The following is a 21,423-nucleotide window of genomic DNA, read 5'->3' on the forward strand; positions in this document are numbered from 1 at the left end:
TCCAAAGGCACTGTTTTTATCCAAGGAAAGTAAAGCAAAGGAGAAAACTTGGAGACATTGGTGTATGTTCTTTGGATTTGTTCTTTTTCTTCTGTGTGTTAAAGAAAAGTTTTGAACAGCAGATGGCAGCCAAGAAACTTTCTGGTTTAATTTTTGTTTGTCTTTCAAGTGTGTTAAGGGATGTGGGTTTATTACCACAGAAGAACATCAGGAAATAAATCCACAGTAGGCACTTCATTAAATCTAAATTTTAGACAGGCATTGTGTTAGACTTCCTTTTTATTTTCTCTGTCCCAGACTGGGGATTTTGTCAGCTATAAATATATAATAGTTATAAAAATGCGGAATGGGGAAAGTATGAAAGATGCCTCTAAGACAGATAATGGTCACTTGGTATTTTCACGATTTCCGCTGGTGTACTCTTTGTTCTCTCACATCCTTTCCACCTCTGTAAAATATGTAGATTAGCAAGTCAGAGTAATTATTATCCTGGCTGGCAATTATTTAATGATTCTAGGGCCTGTTAATGCAAAGTGCTGAGCTCCTTAATTCCCATACACTGTGGAGGTCTGAGAGCACTCCAAAGGAAAAAGCCCTTCTCTGTAGTTGCTTGAAATACATATTATGTTCTACGCTCCCTTTGTAAAACCCCTATCCTGCATCACCTTGGGGAGGGAAAAAAAAAAAAAAAAAAAAAAAAGGAAAGAAAGAAAAAAAATAGTATTTTTGTTTCTTTTCACTGATTTTTAGAAATTACAGAAGAATAATCTAACTAGACAAGCAAATTTGGCTTATGTACCCCAAAACTGGGTAATTGCTGGTAAAATGTGGAGCTGTGAGAGCAGCAAAACCATCACTTCTGGAATCACACTGGAATGCCAACATCTAAAGCAGGCTCTGCACATAGTGCTCTGACCTATGGACTGTGCTGGATTTATGCTGTTTGCTCATGCTGTTAGGGTCACTGGAGCTGTTTAGTCATGGATACCAGGTTCTCTGTTGCTACTTAAAAAACATAAAAGAAAAAAAGAAAACAAGAAAAAGAAAAAAAGCCTTCCTTCATATCATTCTGTGTTCAGAGGTTTTCTGGCTATGGCAAGGCTGCTTGTCTCCATCCACAGATGCTCAGCCAGCCATGATTCCCTTCCTGTTGGTCTGAAATTGTTGTTACACTCTAGACAAAATGTTCTCAGTGTATAGGACTGAAAGACTCTTCTTTCCTGATGGACTTATTTGGAGCAAAAGTTGGAGGTTAATGCTTTCATTTAATTTTTAGATTAGTACATTTAAGATAACTTAATCTTTTCCTTTTATTAGCTCCAGAGTGCAGGAGGGAATCTGAAATGTCTCACCCAATTCGAATCGATTCCATTATTCTTTAAAATTTGTAAAATTACTGCATTTGAATATATATAACGTGGTTAAATAACTTCTGTGCTTTATGTGTCTTTGTGTGGATTGGGAATTTTAAGACAGCACTGGTGATATCAACATCCACTCAGGCAAGGCTTTGATGCTATAAACTGACCTATGTAAGCATAAAAGGATGGGATTTGAACAGAAAGTATTAATAGTTGATAGTTACTATAGTTGTGTTTTTGTTTGTTTGTTTGTTTGTTTGTTTTAAAAAAGTACTGGGAAAGGGCACATTAACTGTCTGTGGAGTTGGGAAGACTAATGAGAGCAGAAACAAAATGTCATTGTATTTCCTGTTTGCATAGATTTAAATAACTAATTTTCATGCTGTGATTTGATAGGACACACTCCACTGCTGCAGGGAACTAATCACATTTTACTTGAAGAAACAAGTAATGACTGAAAAACATGGCATTAGTTACTTCTGCACTAGAATGGCCAAAGGTCTGATTATTCTGGGAAGCAGCCAGTGCATAAATGATGACCTCTGACATCTTGATATGTAAGAAGTTTTCTGATGCTGAATTACAGATGCATTTCTAAGGGTAGCTATGGGTAGTTCTACATGAGCTAAACTCCTAACTTCAGTAATTTTTACAGCCTGAAACTGAAAATAAAATGGCATAATTTGTTTTGCCATTAACAAAATAAGAAAATAACTCATATTTTACCTGCCTGCTTTGAGATCTTTGATTGTTGTCCATCTCACAAATACTGGAAGTAATACAGGAGATACTTAATTCTAAAAGTTGGCCAATTCTTTGAGATTTCTTTGTGCCTCAGCCCTCACAGTTTGCAGATGTGTATATTCACGTGCACACAAATACACATGCACACATGTCCTGCTTAGTAAATTACTTCCATGGATGATCTAAAATATGCATTTTAAAATCCTGAAATATGTCAAAAGTCAGGGTTACTTCTGTGATTCACTTTGAAGCTGTCATGACTGCTGTAATCTTGAAAGTGACTTCATGTGTTCAGACAAAGAAACCCAGCCATTCAGGCTCACTGTGAAAATAACTTATCTGCTCTCAAATAGAAGGCAGTTTGAGTAAATTATGACAAAGTTGAACTTGATGATCTTGGAGGTCTTTCCAACCTAAACGATTCTGTGATTCTAAGTTAGTTTCAATAAACTTTTGAGTCTTCATTCAGCTTAGAAGCCCTATGCGAGAGGTTATTGGTCAGAGACACTTTAAATGATAAAAATTGTTCTCTGACACATGACTTGGAGAGCAGATCTTCAATATTAATATTTTGTTACAGTACTTTAAGAAATATGTAGATTTGCTGCTCTAAAACAGATTCAACCACTGATTGTATTGCTGGAGCAATGTCTCCAAGAACAAAATGGAAGTATGCAGTTATTATGTCTGCACGAGTAGAGATAGAGCAGTATTCCAAAGCAAGCTCCTTCCTTACTAGTCTCATGTCTGAGTATTCCTCATTTCTGTGTATTATTCTCTTCATCTTCATTAGATCTTTCATTTATTTTAGTTTGGAGTTGTCCTCTGCTCCAGACATATCTCCTGGATTCAGAGTCCTGTCCAAATAATTGAGCAAGATAAGCCTTTTATATCAACATCTGCACTTAAGTTTCTGGTTTTCCTACATTCTCAATTAATGTCTGGGATGGCCACTGTGTAACCTCTGTCCTGGGAAGTTAAATAGATATTTGTCAGAAGATACTGTCAATGAGCAAAGGGGGAGAAGGTAAGATGTGATCAGAACAGAAGATAAATGAGGTGATGGTGGACATTAAGAGATGTTAACTGTCAAGGAGAAGAAATAACTTGATAACAAGTAAGGTAGAGAAAATATGAGAATGGTTTGCAATGTTCAGTGTGCCTCAGTTTCCATACATTGCTGTTTCTAGGTGAAAGAAAGTTAAATATTTCATCATAGGCTGATGGTGTGGGAGCCTGAATCTCACTCAGTTGTTCAACAGACTATCAGATGTAATAAAAAGTAATATACCTGTGTCCTTTTATGAGACAATGGAAACATCCACTAAGCACTGTTTTTAAAAGCGAATCCATAAGATGAGGGTGAAAAGAGTTAAAAGAAAGAGACTCTCCTTAAGGAGACAGCAAAAGACCAAAAGAAACCAGGGAGGGAAAACAACATTCATAGGAAATACTGCATAATTTGGAGTCAGCCAGAGACTGACAGGTACTTCGTAGATTTATTAAAAAAATCCTGAGTATGTACCTGACAAAACCACTGCAGAGTCGGTGTTCTGACTGAGGAATTCTGCTTTGCTTCACAGGTGATCAATAAATATAGATTTGGTTTATAAATATGATCTATCTACCTGCATCTTCACAGCTGATTTGCAACCAAAGATTAAGTTTTCATCTAGAATAGGGATGGATTAAGAGAATAAACTCTTCTGACACAAATCCATGCAAATACTGTATATGAGCACATATGGCTTTTCAAACTTGCATAACTGTTTTTCCTACAGAGTTTCACCAAAGGCTGTCAACATTTTGTTACACACTGAATCAATATCTTGTCTGTTTGCATCTAGACTGATGACAAGTGTTCCCAGGCAAAGTGGGAGTCTCTACTGTTAGAGAAGTCTCTGGCTTGCATTTAGCTCATGACAACTTCAAACTAATTAATTCCCAGACATGTTTTAAGTTAGCATGGACTAGGGACAGTTCCCAGTAAGGAGTATGCCTCACACATATATTGGAAAGCATAATTGGGAGTGTGCTGTGGTTGTATGGACACAGGACAGTGGTGGTAATTTGGCCAGACAACAGTCCCAGGCACATTTAACTTACTGCTATAGATGTAGTCTGAAGGAATTTGAGTACTTGACTCAGAGAGGAATTTGAAAAGGAGAAATAATTTCAAATTTTTCCTTTTTTTTTTTTTTTTAGTTTTGGCTAAACTGTAATATGCAGTGTTTCCTCAAGTCTCTGGTATCCACAACCCAAGAGAAGCAGAGTTGTCAGTTTTTTCATCACTCTTTAAATAAAACTGATCAAACTGAAAAGTTAAAGTAACTTGTACATATGCAAGGGAGCCTGTGTGAACACTGCTAAAGGGTAGAGCCATTGAATGTAATGTAGTCCAGTGCTACACTGTAATGTAGTCCAGTGCTTTGGACAATGCAAGCTAATATAACTACATTTTCTGTTCATGTTTAGCAGAGATACTAGAAATAGCTTTTCTCCCTCCTCTTTGCACAACATGTGCTCTGCTAAAGCTGTTGGAAGGGAGAGGTGGAGAGGAGGAGTGATGGGAATAGAGGTTATTTTTCTCAAGATGTTTCACATACAAAAAAAGCCAAGTTTAACTAATGATTGTGATAAAACCCCAGTTTTGAATGGTCTTCAGTAAAAATTCTAATTGCAAATTAGTGCTGCAAATAGGGCTTGAAAATTTTGCTTGTCAGCATGAAGGCTTGTCTTTGTGTCTTAAGCTAACATAACATTCATATTTTTAGGATCAAATCTTCAGTAACAATAGCATATCTGAGTGTTCCATATCACAATACAGTGACAGTCACTTTAGACATTTAATTTAAAGAAATATAAAGAAAACCCATTTAAAGAAATTGTGCATTAGACTTTTCAAAATATTAATTATAGTGATGTTTAAATATTTGCATTTAAGCTAATCACATTTGGTTTTAAATAGAGAAGAACATTAATCAAGGAATGCATATTAGCCAGCATGTTTTGATTAGCAACATAAAAAATGCCTTGAAGTCAAACTGTATTTTAAGTTCTTTGGTTTAGACAAGAAGCTGATTATCAGTAGTGTTAAAAAGGAGCTAAAAATCAAAATGTAGTCTGCTTCTAATTCCTTATGTAGCTCTTACCTCTTCTAGGTTCTTTCAAGGCAAATGTGCAAAAGGTGTAATAGTTCACGTGTTTTTCTGACAGATAAAGGAGAATAAAACCTAATGGTATTTTATGTTACTTAAAATGCAAGTGCTTATTTTTTCAGTTCTCACAGCAAACCAATAATTCTTCCGTGGTCTGCTAATAAGCTCACTAGTGAGTTCTGCTGAAATTCTCTTCTGTTTGAACCTGTCCTTGATGCAAGGCTGTCAGATGGAGCGTATTTATCAGGCAGATAATGATGTTTGCAGTGGAGAGCGTATAGGTATATATGTGGGCACACAAGTATGCATATATAACAGAGTTGCTGTGCAGGAGTTGTCTAAAGGAAATAAGAGGCAAGCTTTGTAGAAATGCCACTGTTTCTAAGACCAGTTAATACAGCTGGGTATAATGGATGAGCTTTCTGGCATGCGCTTTCTTTTTTCTTTTCTATGTCTTCAAGCTGAGTACTATTTAAGAGCAGTTGCTCTAAGGGCATACATTCTGATGCATCAGGCTTGTCAAACAAACCAGCAGAAGAAACTTCTTCCCTCTCCTACCTCTGGCTGCTCACTTCTGCTTCCATTTTGTAGTTATTTCTTCCAGTAGTTTCACTGATGCTCCTCTTTGTGGGGCATAGTTTTAAAATCCTCCATTGCACAACAGGCATTGAGTAAGCTATGCTATAAGGTCTGGAATAATAATATTAATAATAATAAAATAAAATAAAACCTGTTCACTGTCAGAAGAATAAGTTGTGTAGAATAAACTATACAAAACTACCTTGTGTAACTGTACCCAGCATCTCTGAGTGGGTCAGTTGTGGTGCCCCGCAGAACAGTAACTGTTGGCTCCGAGGCTGGTCTTCTGGAGACGCAGATGTAGTACACTAGCATACTCTTTGTCTATGCTGTTTTAAACCATCTTAAGAGTAAATGGTATGCTACAGGAAGATTGTGTGATTGGTACTTCTTTCCACTAAGGAATATTAATACTATATTTTTGTTCATTTATGTGGTCCTATGTAGAGATCTCTTTAGACAGCATTTGATTATGAACACACCACTTGAATCAAGATTTAGCTAAACTGGTCTTCTAAGAAGCAAATGGTAAAACAGGTTTAGGTGCTGCGAGATATAAAGAAAAAGTGAAGTCTCCTTTCTTTCATTACACATAATGTAAAATTACCTTTGGCTAGTGAAATTCAACACCCAAGTGAATAGCAATCTCTGTAACAGTGAGAACATGGTAGCTAGTGAGACGGACAACTATATATGTGGGATAAAATTCAGAAGATCAAGGTTTGTTTCCTGAATTTGTTCCCAAAAGATCTGCAATTATTTGCTTGCATAAATTAAAATCATGATTTTTACTTCAAATTTCAGATAAGCTTGCCATGTCAGTCTTCCAATGTTTTTGTTTAAAATAAGCATATTTAGTAAAAATAATCAGAAAATGTTTGAATTACAAAGATTCAAAATATACCTTAAACCAAATCTTAATCTGTTAACCAAGTCTTAATCTGTACAGTTTTTCAGGTTTCTTTAATCTAGATGTAGAGACTGGGCATATACATAAAGATGGTGAGCTCTGCATACTTGGCAGTTATTTGTATGTACTGAAGCATGGCTACATGGTTGAGTGATGATGTGAATATGTGTATGAAATTCTTGCTTGTGCCCATTTGCTTTTCAGTTCTGCAGGAGTGGCAGTACATTTTGGCTACGCAGGGTTCTTTCCATATGGTTGGACTAAGATTTGGACCACCTATGCTGCTGCTTTTCATAAGGCAAAGATTTCTCCTCTTTTTTTTTCTTTTTTTTGTTTTTGTTTTTGAGGAGCATTCAAGGTAGTTCTGCAGTATTACAGGATCTCACAAACAGTCAAGATCTACTGCTGATGTTACTAATTTTTATGGTCAAATCAATGGGAGCATCTGGAAAATAAATACCAAAACTATATACTTGAAAATATTGTAAAATATAATTTCATGCAGTTAGTCACAGTCACATGTGTGTAGCTTTAGATTTGTTTGTGTTAAATTCATCAGTAATAAAGAGCAGGGGAATCCATATTGGTGTGTGAGTAATTCACTCTGAAAAAAAACTCAGAGGAAAACTTAGAGATGTAATTGTGAGACTGAATTCCAATTATCATTAATTGGACACAAACAGGAGTTTCACAGATAAAAGTGAGGAGGAGGTCATTTTACCTCTTTATTGCCTCTGACTATCAGATTGGTGTTCATAGGTACATTATATTGTGTTGACACAATTCAGGACTTAAAAAAAATAGATCATGATGGAGAAACTTGAGGACAAGATTGTTGTAGCTTTTCAATTCTGACAGCTCTAAAATCAGAATCAGCTGGTTGTGTTATTTTGGTTTTATTCTCTGAAGAAGGATTAATTCAGAAAAGTACTAAGGGCTGGGATGTTCATGAGACTGGCTTAATTACCCACAGTAGTCCCATCTAGTCTGTGAAGGTTAACAAGCTTCTGGTTGGAGGCATGTCCAAAAATTTGTGTAGAAAAATGAGAACTGTATTGATGGGTTTTCCTTCCAGAATTTAAAGAGAGCATCCTCTAATCTGCTTGGAGTAAAGGGAAAAGAGTTCACATCAGTGGTTAGGAGAAGCATGATCTCCAGTCACAAGGCAAATTAAATAAGTTTGAAATTAAGGACTCAGGACTAAAATTTGTCTCTTGATAGAAAGGACTTCACCCTTACTGTGATTTTCCCCTAGTTCTTCTACTCATTGCCTGATACATATGATGAAAAAGATACTTACTTAAAAAGAGGTTTAGAGCAGGGCAGCAGGCAGGGGAAGAAGGAAGATCACTTTGAGATTATTCATTTTGATTATGCATGTTCTTTATAGCAGCATTTACATAACTGATTCCAATGTTTCCCTTTTTTAGTAAAAACTCATCTGGCATAGCAATGTTTTTTTAATTTTCTTGCAGAACTGAAGCAGATCTTTGGACATTAAGGTCTTAGAGCAATTTGGCCAAGTAGCTGACACCACGTTTAACAGGTGTTTCATAGGTTAAATTGATTAGAAAGAATTTCTGACAGTGCTTTGAAGAAATAATGTTGGATATGATATTTCTCAAATATTTAAGTGGATGTAACTCTGTTGAAATCAGGGTTACTGTGCCAATTTGAACCAGCTTAGTATCTGGCCAAACCTAAATGAGGGGTAAAATCAAGATCTGTCTTTCCATAGATTTAGGTTAGCTTTTCAGCAATGCTTCAGGTCAGTTCAATTCTCTTTCCACATAGTGCTTTTCTGCACCCTTATTAGCCAAACTTCCATGTGTATCTCAACCTCATTGGAATACAGTGCTGTCTAGCTGCAGGTAATTTTTCTGTCCTTTGTCGCAAAGGAATGCACGGTGTTGTGATTGGACTATTTACTTATAAAGTATAGAATGTCTTCATTTTCTTGTAGTTTTTATGGGTATGTATTTTATCTGATTGCACATACGTTTGTAATTCCCATTTGTAAACTTAAATTCAAGGGTTTGTTCAGGTCCTTCTCAGGCCAGTGCAAGTCGTCTGTTGACCTTTGTGGAGCTCAGACTTCTCTGGAGAGCAGAAGCTGAATCAGTAAACAACAGATAAAATTTCAACTGTAATGCCCCTCGCTCTTGTAAGTTTGGATCATGTCCTCAATGCCATCATGATGCTTAAACTACTCACCACAGGACAACTAATTCAGTCCTGAGGTTTGTGGTCCTAGATCTGTAAACGCAGTGATAGGCAACAAGTCCTATGCCACATTACTGGTACCGAATTGTGGTTGCATCTAGTAATGATCCTGACTACTTTGCTCATTTGCTTTAAAGATCTGCCCTTAGGAATTGTCATACCTGTAGTATATGCATTGTGTAACAGGGATAAAAAGAAATTTGCATTTCCTGTAGTTTTAATCTGGATGCTTCAGGTGTGATTCAACCAAATAGTTTTAGTTACATTCTAATGTAGTGTAATGACAGCACATCTGAGAGTCACTGAGAGTTGTCTCTTTTTAACTAAAGAACTTCGTTTGTTTCATAGTGAAATTAACATAGGGAAGCTGACTAGGTGCTGCTTTAATGGTTATCTATAATAGTCACATATTTTCCAAGTGCAGCAACTTTTTGTTGGCAATACAAAAACTGAAAGCCTTTCAAACTTTTGTTTTATACGTTCATCTATACCTAAAAGTCTTTAATGGTATGCTTAAGTCTATTTGCATAAATTTAGATACAATATTACAGAAATTACATTTATGTTTTATATCAGTGTTTAAATTGGTTATGGTGATGTAGTTTCCACTTCCCAGTTCACTTGTCAGATCTATCTAATATGGAGTGATTTCATTGCTTTAACTGAATCAGTATGATTAAAGCAACAACTTTTCTAAATGTGTAGTGGCCCTCAAAGTCTGCAGGTCTGCAATTTGTCAAAAACTTCTGATAACAAAGTCAATGAGAGTTGAAGTTTTCGCATACATTTTTTTAGATAAAGAAAGAAAAGAAAATATGCATAAGAAGCAAAATCATCCACAATGACACTAGGTTTTTGAATATGCCATAGGTTGTTGCTTTGTTGCATCTTTGAAACCAACTATATTGCCTTAAGTGAAGTATACAAATACAGGAATTGAACACACACACACACACACACTCCCCACCTCCCCACCCCCAAAACAAAAGCAAAAACAACAACAACAAAACTGGTGTATACATACTGTGTGTACTGTGTGTACATATACATGTAAACATAATGTTTATCCTGGTTTCAGTATAGGATAACTACAGTACATCTATTAACTGACATTCTTGTGAGTGAAGTGGAGAAAAAAATAAATATTTCTGTGGTTTTATGGGGGACGTTTAGCAAATTTAGCATTTCTTCACAGCAACTAATGCCATCACACTAGGTTAGATGGCCATGGTGAGTACCAGGCTACATGGTAGGATTTTGGTGCGATGAGGATTTGTGGAAAATATTTTTATATTTTTCCAGACAGATAACATTTGTTCCTTCCTGAGTTGCACATATGTCCTGTTCAAAGGACTAACAGAGTATGAGCTCTTCATTTTTGGAGCAGTTTTCATAGCATCATTCTCTGCCAACAAGAGTCCTAATGCAGAGCAAGCATCTTCTTGGATCTGGGAGGGAAAGTGCTTATATCTGAACTTAAGAACAATGTTTGGTGAAATGAGCTCCCCATATACTTTGTTACTTCTGTTGACTATCTGTTATATGTTCTTTAGATAATGAACTCTTATGTAGCTCTCATGTTTTCTGCCTCCCTAAGTGCCACACAGATCCCCACTTACTCTTACACCTCCTGGGAAAAGTGACAGTGAGGTTACAGAGAATTGTATTTGTGATAAGGAAAAAATAAATTAATTGTAGATTTTAGGCATCTATTTTTCCCTAGCAGTCGAAAGTATTTAAAAAATACTGTAAAAATTACCTTTTCTGGTGATGCTGTGGTAAGTGAGTTTTTTACCACAATGCCTTTTTGTCTTTATTGTTTTTTGTTTGTTTGTTTGTTTACAAGTATTTTGTTTGTGTTTCCATGGTATTTGCTCCTATGCTGTTTTTCATGCCCTGTCTTGGGACTTGAGCTGCAGTGCTTACATAAAAATGATGAAAATTGAGAGTAAATAAATAATTTTGAAAAAAGAATCCTGGTTTTAGGATAAATAATTGAACGTTTCTCTTCTCTCTCTTTTTTTTTTTTTTTTTTTTTTTTTTCAGAACGGTTTACACAGTACAGCCCTAAAAACCTTAGACAAGCATGGAATAAGTAAGTCTTTATTTATTTATTTATTTATTTATTATTAATTATTTTATTGCTTTTTATTCTTAAGGAATGCCAACTTCTAGTTATCATAACTTAAAATGACTTTAACCATTTTAATTACAGTAAAAGTATTGTTCTTTTCCATGTCTCTCAACTTTGAATGTTTTGTGAATTGCTAGCTTTCTGTAAATAGATAGAAACTGCAGAGCATACAGTTTTATTCTTGGGGGTGGATCTCAGTTGGCAAGAATATCGAACTCACCAAAACATGTTATAGTATTACTTTAGACCATCAGTTTTGAATCTTGTTTTCTTTGTTCAAGTATAGAGGTTAAGAGACTTTTAAATAATCTGTTTCTAATCAACTTTGAATGCAATGTTGTTTCCAAATAGTTGTCCCCTGTTGCAAGGTCCATCTGCTCATTCCTGTGAGCTAACAACCATATTGTATATTTTAATTATCTTGACTGAAAAAGTCAATGTGAATTCACCTTATTTTTTTTCCTTTTAATGTTTCCTGATACTTGACACATATATATCAGATGGAGTAAAATATAAATGTATTGTGCTCAAAATCTAGAAAGGTTGCCTACTAAACCAGGAATGCCTAGCCAACCATCTGTGTAAACTTAATAGAAGGTTTCTCAGCATATGAAGTTTCTGTTCAGGCAGAATATTTGGGCAGCACTGTCTTGAGTGATTAACATATTCGAAGAAACATATTTGAACATATTAACTTACTTGAAGAAATCATACACAGTATCAGTTGGATAAGTAGGATAAACAGTTGTTTCAACAATTTGTCTGGCTAGAAAAAAAATCTTAGAATTTTGTCTACCTTGTTTTGACCATTATTATTATTATTTTTTTTTTTTTTTTTTTGAACAGGGCTAAGCCTTTGCTGCAACAGCATTACCGTTTTTTGTTTGTTTGTTTGTTTCTGGTACTCATTCCGAATTTTACTGTTGGTACCAACTGGCTGTCTTGTTGGTAGTTTACCAGGAAGTTCAAAGAGATAAATCAACAGGAGTCTGAAGCATCTCCTCCTCAGTGTTTACCACTGAAGTTGAAGAAATTAAATATTTTGGTGAAAGAGCATCCTTGTTAAAAGGGAAAAATGGTTACTAGTAGAGTAAAAGTCCAAATTCTTTTTCAATACCGTAATTTATTAAAACTAGTGTGTGTGTGTACAGCTCTGAAATTCATAGCACAGTCATTTGCCCAAGATGTAATTAGGTTTATGCTCACTTTGCCGTTCTGTTATTCCTTCTACATCTGCTCCTTCCCATCCCAATTTGGTTCAACGTGTTGGACTCAACCGGAAAGGCATACTTCATTTAAAAACAACAACAAAACTTTTGAAATTATGGTTAAATGAGAAAGGAGAAATCTCTTAATGTACCAGGATCATTGCTATAACTAGTTGTTGGATGTGATACCATCAAATCTACACCTGTTGAGTCAGAACCTTCATTTCTACAGTGTCAGGTGACTGTCATGACCACATAGCTTCTTCTGCATTACTACAGAATCCTTCATTAGGAGTTCTTTCCTGTAATGGGGGAGACAATGTTAGCAGAACTGAAGCCAGTACAGACCTTCTTGAAGGTTGAGTGTCATCAACCTACCTAAGTCAAATAACTTTCAATAGCCTGTAGAGAATTTCCTGACACCTTATTAGGTGACCTTTGTAGAAGAGGCTGTTTACTATAGAAGATGTTTACTGTCCTGTTTACTATAGAAGGAGCAATAGAAGGATTAGCTACTCTTGTAGTTAGTTTTTGTGAAGATTTCAAAGCAATTTTATCAGTTCTAGTGATCATTGCAGGCATCTTGCAGTGTTTGACTCTACCTCAGTCTAGCTGCTTGGAATGATGTAATTCCCTGAAAGTCACAGCTTTCATTTTAAAAAGTTAATAAAATCATCTATTTTCTGTCCTTTAACAAGGAACAAACTTGCAAGTTCATCGTTTCTTTGAAAGTAGTTAATGAAATCCAAAAGCTTGGAAAAGGCAATTATATTACAACACAGGCAATTAGATTTGGATTGGGAAAGAGGGACAAGGAAACTAATACTGATGTGAATGTGTTTGCTTGGGGGCATATACATACGTGAGTAATGTGAATAGATACTGGCACACTATTCCATCCATTCTGCAGGAGCGAGCTGACTGTTTTTCCATATTTTAACAGCAATTAGACCTAGCAGTATCTCCTGTATATGAATCAGGGCAACAATAGATTTGAATTTTAAAAGCTGATACCTCACATTTCTTTTAAGAACGTTGCATGAAATTTCTGTTTTCTTAAAATACCAAAAAGGAACAAAGCTCAGTTTGCGTAAAACAACTCCTCAGTCTCCGAGACTTCATAACTGACACCACACCACAGATCACACCACAGACTGATTCAAAGAAGACCAGAGCTTTTTCATTTCTAAGAAACCCCTTCAAATTTACACATTTGCAATGTTCCATGCATAAAGGATTTGCAATTTTTCAGCATAAATGAAGGAATCGAAAGACTGAAAGCAATAACAATGCACGGAGTTCGCTGCTCCATATGTGCAGTTCTACTATAATACAAAATATTTAGTGCCCCCTAATTATGTATGATTTACATTCAGAATGTAAAGGATTTTTTTTTCCTATTGTAAGTCTTTATCTGTGTGCTATATTAGAGTACTGTTGCTTGCACAACTGTAGTTAAGGATGTATAAACATTTCTGTTATAGACAGCATATTCCCAAGGCTTTATAATTCAACTATAAACTTAATATGTGAACAGACTGATTCATACTTGAGATTTTTTTTCTTTATTAGGATGTTTCAAATAGCAGCAATATCTAATCTAAAATATATATATATATATGTATACATATATATGTGTGTGTGTATATATATATACACTTTTAACATCCTGATTTAATATGTAGAAGATGTGATGATGCAAAGATGTCCCATTTAAAATAGAGTTGTTTTAAGGACAGTTGGGATAAGTGTGAGACCTAAAACATGAAGAAAAACATATGTTGGTATTATTACAAAGATACTTTCTCTTGTTGGCTTATACCTTTGAAAGATACACTTCAAAGAACAATATTAATGGTCTTGGAAGGTTTTGCATGTGTGCTTAAACTTCAGATTTGATGTATACACTTACTAATTTCAGTGAGATAACTTCTTGCTATTCAAGGTTGGCATGGACATTGGCCTTTGCAACAGGAAAGTATTTTAGAAAATCTCTGGGGCAATCACTATACAGTGTTAAGTAAATGTTTTATGGATATATTCTAAGGTATATACCAGGATGACTTTTGTAAGTATGCAACTATATATTTAAACAATATTTTTAGATGAAGAGAAAAGATTGTCTAGAAATGGTTTACCATTAATGCAGCCATGAATCTCTGCAGGATCAAGCTGCAGTAAATCTTTCTGCCCAATGCAGGTGCATGACAGTCAGGGACAGGGCTGTGGCAATCCATGACTGCTCAACTCTGCACCCCTCAGGCTTACAAACAGACGGAAGCAATAGAAACTCTTCTGAACAGTTTCAACAGCCCCTATCTGTAACTGTATTCCAATGGTGAATATATTTATCTTCACAGTGCTTCTCTGAGGTGAAGTCCTGCCTGCTACTGCATTTATTGTGGGGATTGAGTACAAAGATATTAAGGAATTTGTCACAGAGAAAACTGCCTTAGAAACTCTAAAACAGTGCAATGATTGAACATGGTGCTCCCAAATCAGGAGATAACATCTTCAACTTTCTGAATGCAAGGAAGTTTTACCAGTTACTGCGTTTTCAAAACTAAGCACAGTCTACCCCTTTATCTTGTTTGTGTCTATCTTTTGAGGCCATGACATAGAAGAATATGGGTTTAGAAGTCTTCAAAGAGACTTTCAAAATATAAGTTATAATGTATGTAAGGATAAGTTACTAGAAGGAAGGATAATGCACATCCAACCTTCGTAGAACCTGCTTTTCATGTACATAAGGTAGAGAAACAAAAAATAAAAATAAAAAAAATCCACAACAAATCCAAGACCTCCCAGAAGGCCATAGCTGGTAGATTGGAGACAAAATAATTGCACCTGATTGCTTACACCAGCTTCCACAAGATGTGAAGTGTAAAGCCAGAGCTGGGCCGTGGAACAATGATGCACACAATCTAGTGGCTCTTTAATTTTCAGTCTCACTGAAAATTAGCAAAAAATGTGGAATGTAAGAGTAATGTCAAAGTGAAACCCACACTTACTATATAAGGAGTCAGATTCCTAAAATCCCCTAAATGGAATAGGTCAACATTTAATCCTACTTTTGGGAAGTGTTTGAGGGAAGTAATATAACTGTCACTCAGAGTGCATTAAATCCTTTTGAGACTGAATTTTCTCACTGACTGTGAAAATATCTGAAAATTATAAAGATAGTATTTACTAGGTAAGATGTGATTTATAAGTTTTGTGGAAAATTCATATGATGTTGGAAGTATTCCAACATTTTTTTGGAAACAAAACTTGCATTGACATTTGCTTCTCTCTAATATGAAGCTTCATGTACATTGCATGACCTAACATTGTGGAATGTGTTTACAAAATACTGGCCCAAAAATAATTAAGATGCAGTAATGTGATCTTCCTATAGAGCTTACAGTGAATTATGTTTTCACCTTAAAAAAAAATTATAAAAAAAAATCTGTTGAATTACATCTAAACAATAAAAACCAAGAACAGCTCCACCTTCAGAATGGAATGCAACCTTTTTCAATTTGCAAAAGCCTTTCCACAATTAAAAAAAAAAAAAAAAAAAAAAAAAAAAAAAAAAACAACTTCCAGAAGAATGACAAAAGAGAACTAATTATCCTTGGGTATATTTGGTAGGACATAAAAAGCTTTTTCAGATCCTTCTGTCATAATGGGTTTCATTGTGAGAAATTAGGTTAGAAAGAAAAGGTGCAATTGAAAACAAATTCTGCTCTGCATAAATAGGACTGCTACTTCATAATTCCCCCAAATGGCTGTATTTATTATATAAATAAGACTTTATTCTCCCAGCTAGTCCCACTGCTGAGGATTTCATCCTCCAACAAAATGGCCTCTGTGCTTGAGACCTCTCTTCTGGAGGATACACTGTTTGAAAGTTGCATTCCAGGATGGGCTTGCCTGTTTTGGGACTGTTATTCTGTGAAAACTTCCTGAAGAAAGCAGTGAGTGAAAAGAAATGAGTGCATTTGCTTTGAATCTGTATTTCATTTCAAGCCTGACGTAGACTTTGGAATTGTTAAGAGCTGAGATTTGGGAACATTCATTTATTTTTTTTTTTGCTAGTTTGCTTTGCTTTTTTGAGGCAATCTTTGCCTTAGTGAGGTTCTGAGTAAAGACAAAACTCTCTTCTCATTGTCATTTTTATCTTGTTCACCCCATGCCCCATAAGCAGCATTGTTCATTGCAGTGGAGTCTGTAGTGCTGCCAGAAAAATATTCAAGATCTCAAGCACAGCAGGAGCAAAAAAACTGTCCAGTGTTGTTAGGAAAACCTTTCTGATAGACAAAAACAAGCAATAATGGTTTAAAACTGTGCCTGTGCAAAAGTTGGGGTGCATTCTGGTCCAGGCTGGTTTATATATCTACACGCCCGTGCAGTTGGAGCATGTCCTGCAGTTATGCTGGGGCTGTCTCCTTGTTTGCATTTAAGGAATGATCAGGAACCAAGCTGAGAGGAGGGGTGAGGATGGAAACCAGGCACAAAAAGAGAAGATTTTGTAGAAGTATTTGTGATTTAGAGGCATATAAACCTGCCTCTGTCTCCTGATGATTTGGTTGGTGTGATATTGCTGTACTTTTTTTTTTTTTTTTTTTCCATTTCCTATTATGTTTCATGTTTCTCATAAATACCCCCTTTATCAGTCATTATCTTATCCCCGAGGGACTTTAGGAAGCATACCGTGGCAAAACCTATGTTAATATGGGATGCAAAAAAAAAAAAAAAAGTCATTTCACAGGTAGTAAATTTATTATGCTATTTTGTTAAATAAATAAATAAATTCTCCGGGATCTGATAGCATGCCGATTGACCCTTTCTGTGCAGCAGCCACAGTCTGGGACTAGGCAGAGCCTGGCAGAGGAGGCCAGCAGGAGGGTGCTGTGGGGTGGGCTCCAGCCGGAGCACTGCGGAGCTCTCTGCGCTAGGAGGAGCGCTTGAGCTGACCCAGCAGTCGCTCCTCTAGTGTTAGAGACCCTCAGCAGCGGGGAATTTTTGTTACATTTTCCTAACGCTATTTTTTTGGTTTGTTTATTGCACTAACTAGCGGGGTTTATTAAATTAATTTCAGGGGGGATGAAGTTGCTTGTTTACACTTACGTGTCTTTTTTTGTGTCTGTTACTATGCATTGCACTCAATGCAATTTGTTATGATTCTGGCATCATAAAGGGGCTCAAGTGCAGAAGTCAGAGTTCCCAGCCTGGCTCAGGAGTGTTAAGTTCAATATCTGAAATGCACTGTATGTCTTGTGAGCTTTATGGTTATGAATTGTATTACACTGATTGAAACGAATGACTGAGAAAGACAGATAGAGTTTCTCTATTTATACCTCTGCCAAGATGAAAAAATCTTTATATTTGAATGCTTCTTTCATTCTAATTGTAAATTATTCAAATGTTACAGCTTCTATACATTTGATGGAGATTATTCCTCAGCCTAACAGACCTCATTGTCATAATGCTTATCCTGATATTCAATTTATTTTTGCTTCTCCCTTAATTCCCGCTCTTTTGTGATGCTGATAGGCTTTATGTATTGTGTTACATCCTCCTGGCCCAGTTAAAAATAATAATAAACCTCCTAACTGGACAACAAAAGCCTTTGTCCTCTCTAATATGACGCTTTTTTTTTTCTGTATTCTACCAACTCTAGGTTGTTTCTTCAGTATAATCAGATTGTTACCATCCTATACCTTTCCTAACTGTGACAACTGTGAAAATACAGCCCTAAATTATATGGTTATTCTTTGTTATGCAACAACTAATTCAATTTCTGGCATTGGACTAGAGTTTTTTGGCATTATATCTGTCCTATTATCTCTGAACCTATCCATATTTTCAGTTATTTTTCCCTGAAAGTAATTGTTTATTGTTATCTATCCTCTATCCTGTGTGTAGATTTTCTGCCCATGTATCTCACTTCTATTAGCCTCTTTGTACTATTTTTTTTTTGTCTTTGTTGGTGTCTTCAGCATTTAGTTTCATCTAAGAAATGATTCAGTATGCAGCGTATCCGTTAGTCCAGTTCATTAATAAAGATGTTAAATAAAACTGTGACTAACACTAATCCCTCTGGCACACAGCTGGACACTTCCCTTCCAACTCAGTACATTGCCACTTATCATTACCCTTTCCTTATGGTCTGTCAGCCAGTTTTCTGTCTATGAGATAGTATATCACATCCCAGCTCTTCTGAGTTTGTCTACAGAGCAAGATTTTTAGAGAAACTGCGTCAAACACTGTCTCCTGTCACTTTGTTCCACCAAAGATAAAGTCAATTTTTAAAAATAATCAGTTCATCTTGCTCATTAGTAATCTGTTCTTTTGATCAACATTTTGTCTAAGAGTTTACAAAGCCATTTCTCCCTAAAACTGTTTTTGTTTCTATAGTGTCTGTATTTTGTTTTTATTGTCTATCTTTTGCTACTATATTGCATGTCAATGTCCAGCAAAATATTTGTCAAAATTCTCTTCCTTATTTGAAAAACAAGAAAGGAAGGATTTTTTTCTCTAGTAAAATACTTCAGAATGCAGTGCAAATTTAGCTAATGTCACTTATCTACAGCAATGTCTGTAAAGAGAAATGAAGAAAGAGAGCAAACTGTTCTTCTGTGTATTTCATAGAAAGAAACAAAAGGTGCCTTACATTTGTTTGCTATCCTTACTAATTCTGTAAGAATTCCTAAAGATATTGAGACATATATCAGATAGACATGTTTATTTGGTGTTTCCAGGTATGATTTTTTTCAAAGTATGTTCTTTATTAACGTTTTTGAGTACTTACTGATCAACTCTTTTCAGATGTTTCCAGTTGTGTATTTTTTCTTTTCCTTATGCATTTTTACATGCCAACATTTTATTAATTTCTCAGAATTATGTTTTTGGTAGTCTGTTACTCATGTGTTGCCATAGTGTCTGTGTTCATTTCTTGGTTTGAAGTCTAATATGTTCTGATCAGAGGCACCAAGCATCTTTATATCCTCATATTTCTAAGTCTGGCCTGTTGCTACAATTCTGTACTGTTGGACTCTCTGCTAAAATCTTTGTTCTCCAGAAAATGACATTGCTGACAAAATTTAGTCTGAGATGTGTTTTGAAAATATTGGCCTGAAGAACTGAAGACATACTTTGAAGTCAATAATGTAAATGAAGTAGACCTTACTGCTGGATATGTCATTATTTGTGTGTGTCCGCTACAGACAAGATTTTTCCAAAATGAATGCCAAAATGATAGGCATCTTAAGAATTGCACTGGCATTTGAAAATGCTTAGCACTAAAGCAACTGTCGTTGGTGTAAGCGGGTTGACATTTTCAACTGCTTATTGTCATGTGTTACAGATAATTTTTCTTCAACTGAACAGTTTCTGTGATTCTTACCTTAGGGTCTCAGAAATTTGTATCATTTTGAGATACAGTGCAGAGAGGCAATAAGTGCTATAATATCAATAATGCCACAGGATTTTGCCACCTCTGCAAATACTTTAAGGCAATCTCAAAACCCATGCTATTTGGCTCAACTGCCAGCCAAGACTTATGTTAAGGTTTCTGCACTAGTAAAAACATCACAAAGTATCTTCACTTAAAATACTCATTTTAATGACTTTTATGATGATTTGATACACCACCTTTTGTGCAGTAGAATGGTAATCACAGCTATTCAGATATTACCATTCCATCACTATCTCCTGCGATGTTCTCCCAAAATTTTTTGCAATTTGACCACAAAATCTTAAAACGCCTCTTCCCCATTGCTTCCTTTCCTGTGTTTCTGGTTGTGGCACTTCTTTCCTGCCATGTAGGACTAAGAAACTAGAATTGTTGCTTTTTCATGCAGTGTTTTTGAATTGAAGGTACAAAGACATACGGTGTTGTAGGAGACTAGTGGAAAACATTGATTTGCTTCAAAACTTGGACTTATTTGCTAGCTAAACAGTTTTCATAATTAAATTTATTGATGTCTTTCAGAAGCTTATTTTAGAAAGTTTGAAGCTATTGTTTGAGAATTTGTGAAAGATGTTGGCTGCAGGCAAATCAGCATGTATATAGGTTCAGTGTCTGCTTGACCTGATTGTCAAAATGGGAAGATAGGAGATAATAATCCTTGCTGCTGTATTAAAATGGAGAGGTTAGATTATATATCTTCAGCAATACGCTGTGAATAAAGAGACTCAGCATAGGACTGGTGCACCTGTCATTGCTGGAGGGCAAAGAGGCAAGTGGTTCCAAAGGGAACTGACCTTTTTCTTTTAGGCATTGAGTCAATCCTATATCCTAAGGCACATGATCTGCGCTAAAATTATTATAACTCTCCTGGTATTAGGCTGAACAACAGACTCTGGTGAGAATCTATGAAAAGAAAACATAAAATGAGGGTGATGGTGGTTCGTGTATTCTTTTAAATTAAGCCTATATAGGAAATGCTTTCTGTAATTCTGAAAGATTTCACTAAAGCTGTTAAGTTGTTTTCTGATTAGGATAAACTTAAATGAGGTTTAAAATAAAATTTTGAAATTTTGTTTGTCTGAATTAGTGGGTTGCTGGATACCAAAATGTAAATTATGGTGTTTATCAGTGGATATGAAATCACAAAAAAGATAATAAAAAATAACTGCATCCTTTTAAATAATTTAATGTATAATACGGTATATATCCACTGTCTGCTACTTCAGCTGAATTTATATCCATAAGATCTGATTTACAAATAGACAACTTTCTGTTAAATTATTCACATCTCATAATAATTGATCTTACGGAGTTGATCTTATGCTGAAGCATATTTGATCATAAATTCAATGAAAGCAGCCACCATCTTTGTGATGTTTGTCCAGCTAAATCCTTCAGTGAATAAAATAATAAAGATGCCAGCTGTGTGTGTTTTATGATCACTGCTGCAGTAGGAGGGTGAAAATACAAACGAATAAAAGCTCTAATTTTCCATGCTGAATTTGTAATCTCAGAATCTTACTGCAAAGAATTTAAATGGAAAAAAGATTTGTATTTACATCTGTTAATACATAAATGTATTGTTTGCTTTTATTTAGGAACACAGAAGTTAGGAATGGACCATTCTTTTTTGAATTGCCTTCTTTGGTT

The 21,423-nt window shown here is 35.5% G+C and overlaps 1 protein-coding gene across 5 annotated transcripts in view; it reads left to right on the forward strand.

The window, feature by feature from the left end:
* CDK14 (cyclin dependent kinase 14) overlaps positions 1–21,423 on the forward strand; it is a 332,761-nt gene that overhangs the window by 229,897 nt on the left and 81,441 nt on the right. For all 5 annotated transcript variants that reach the window (XM_084511412.1, XM_084511413.1, XM_084511411.1 and 2 more), the window contains one exon: positions 11,022–11,070. In XM_084511412.1, the coding sequence (XP_084367538.1) occupies positions 11,022–11,070 (49 nt within the window). The remainder of the gene's footprint in view (positions 1–11,021; positions 11,071–21,423) is intronic.

Source organism: Aythya ferina, assembly GCF_964211825.1.
Source record: "Aythya ferina genome assembly, chromosome: 2".
In the NCBI taxonomy this organism is placed as follows: Eukaryota; Metazoa; Chordata; class Aves; order Anseriformes; family Anatidae; genus Aythya; species Aythya ferina.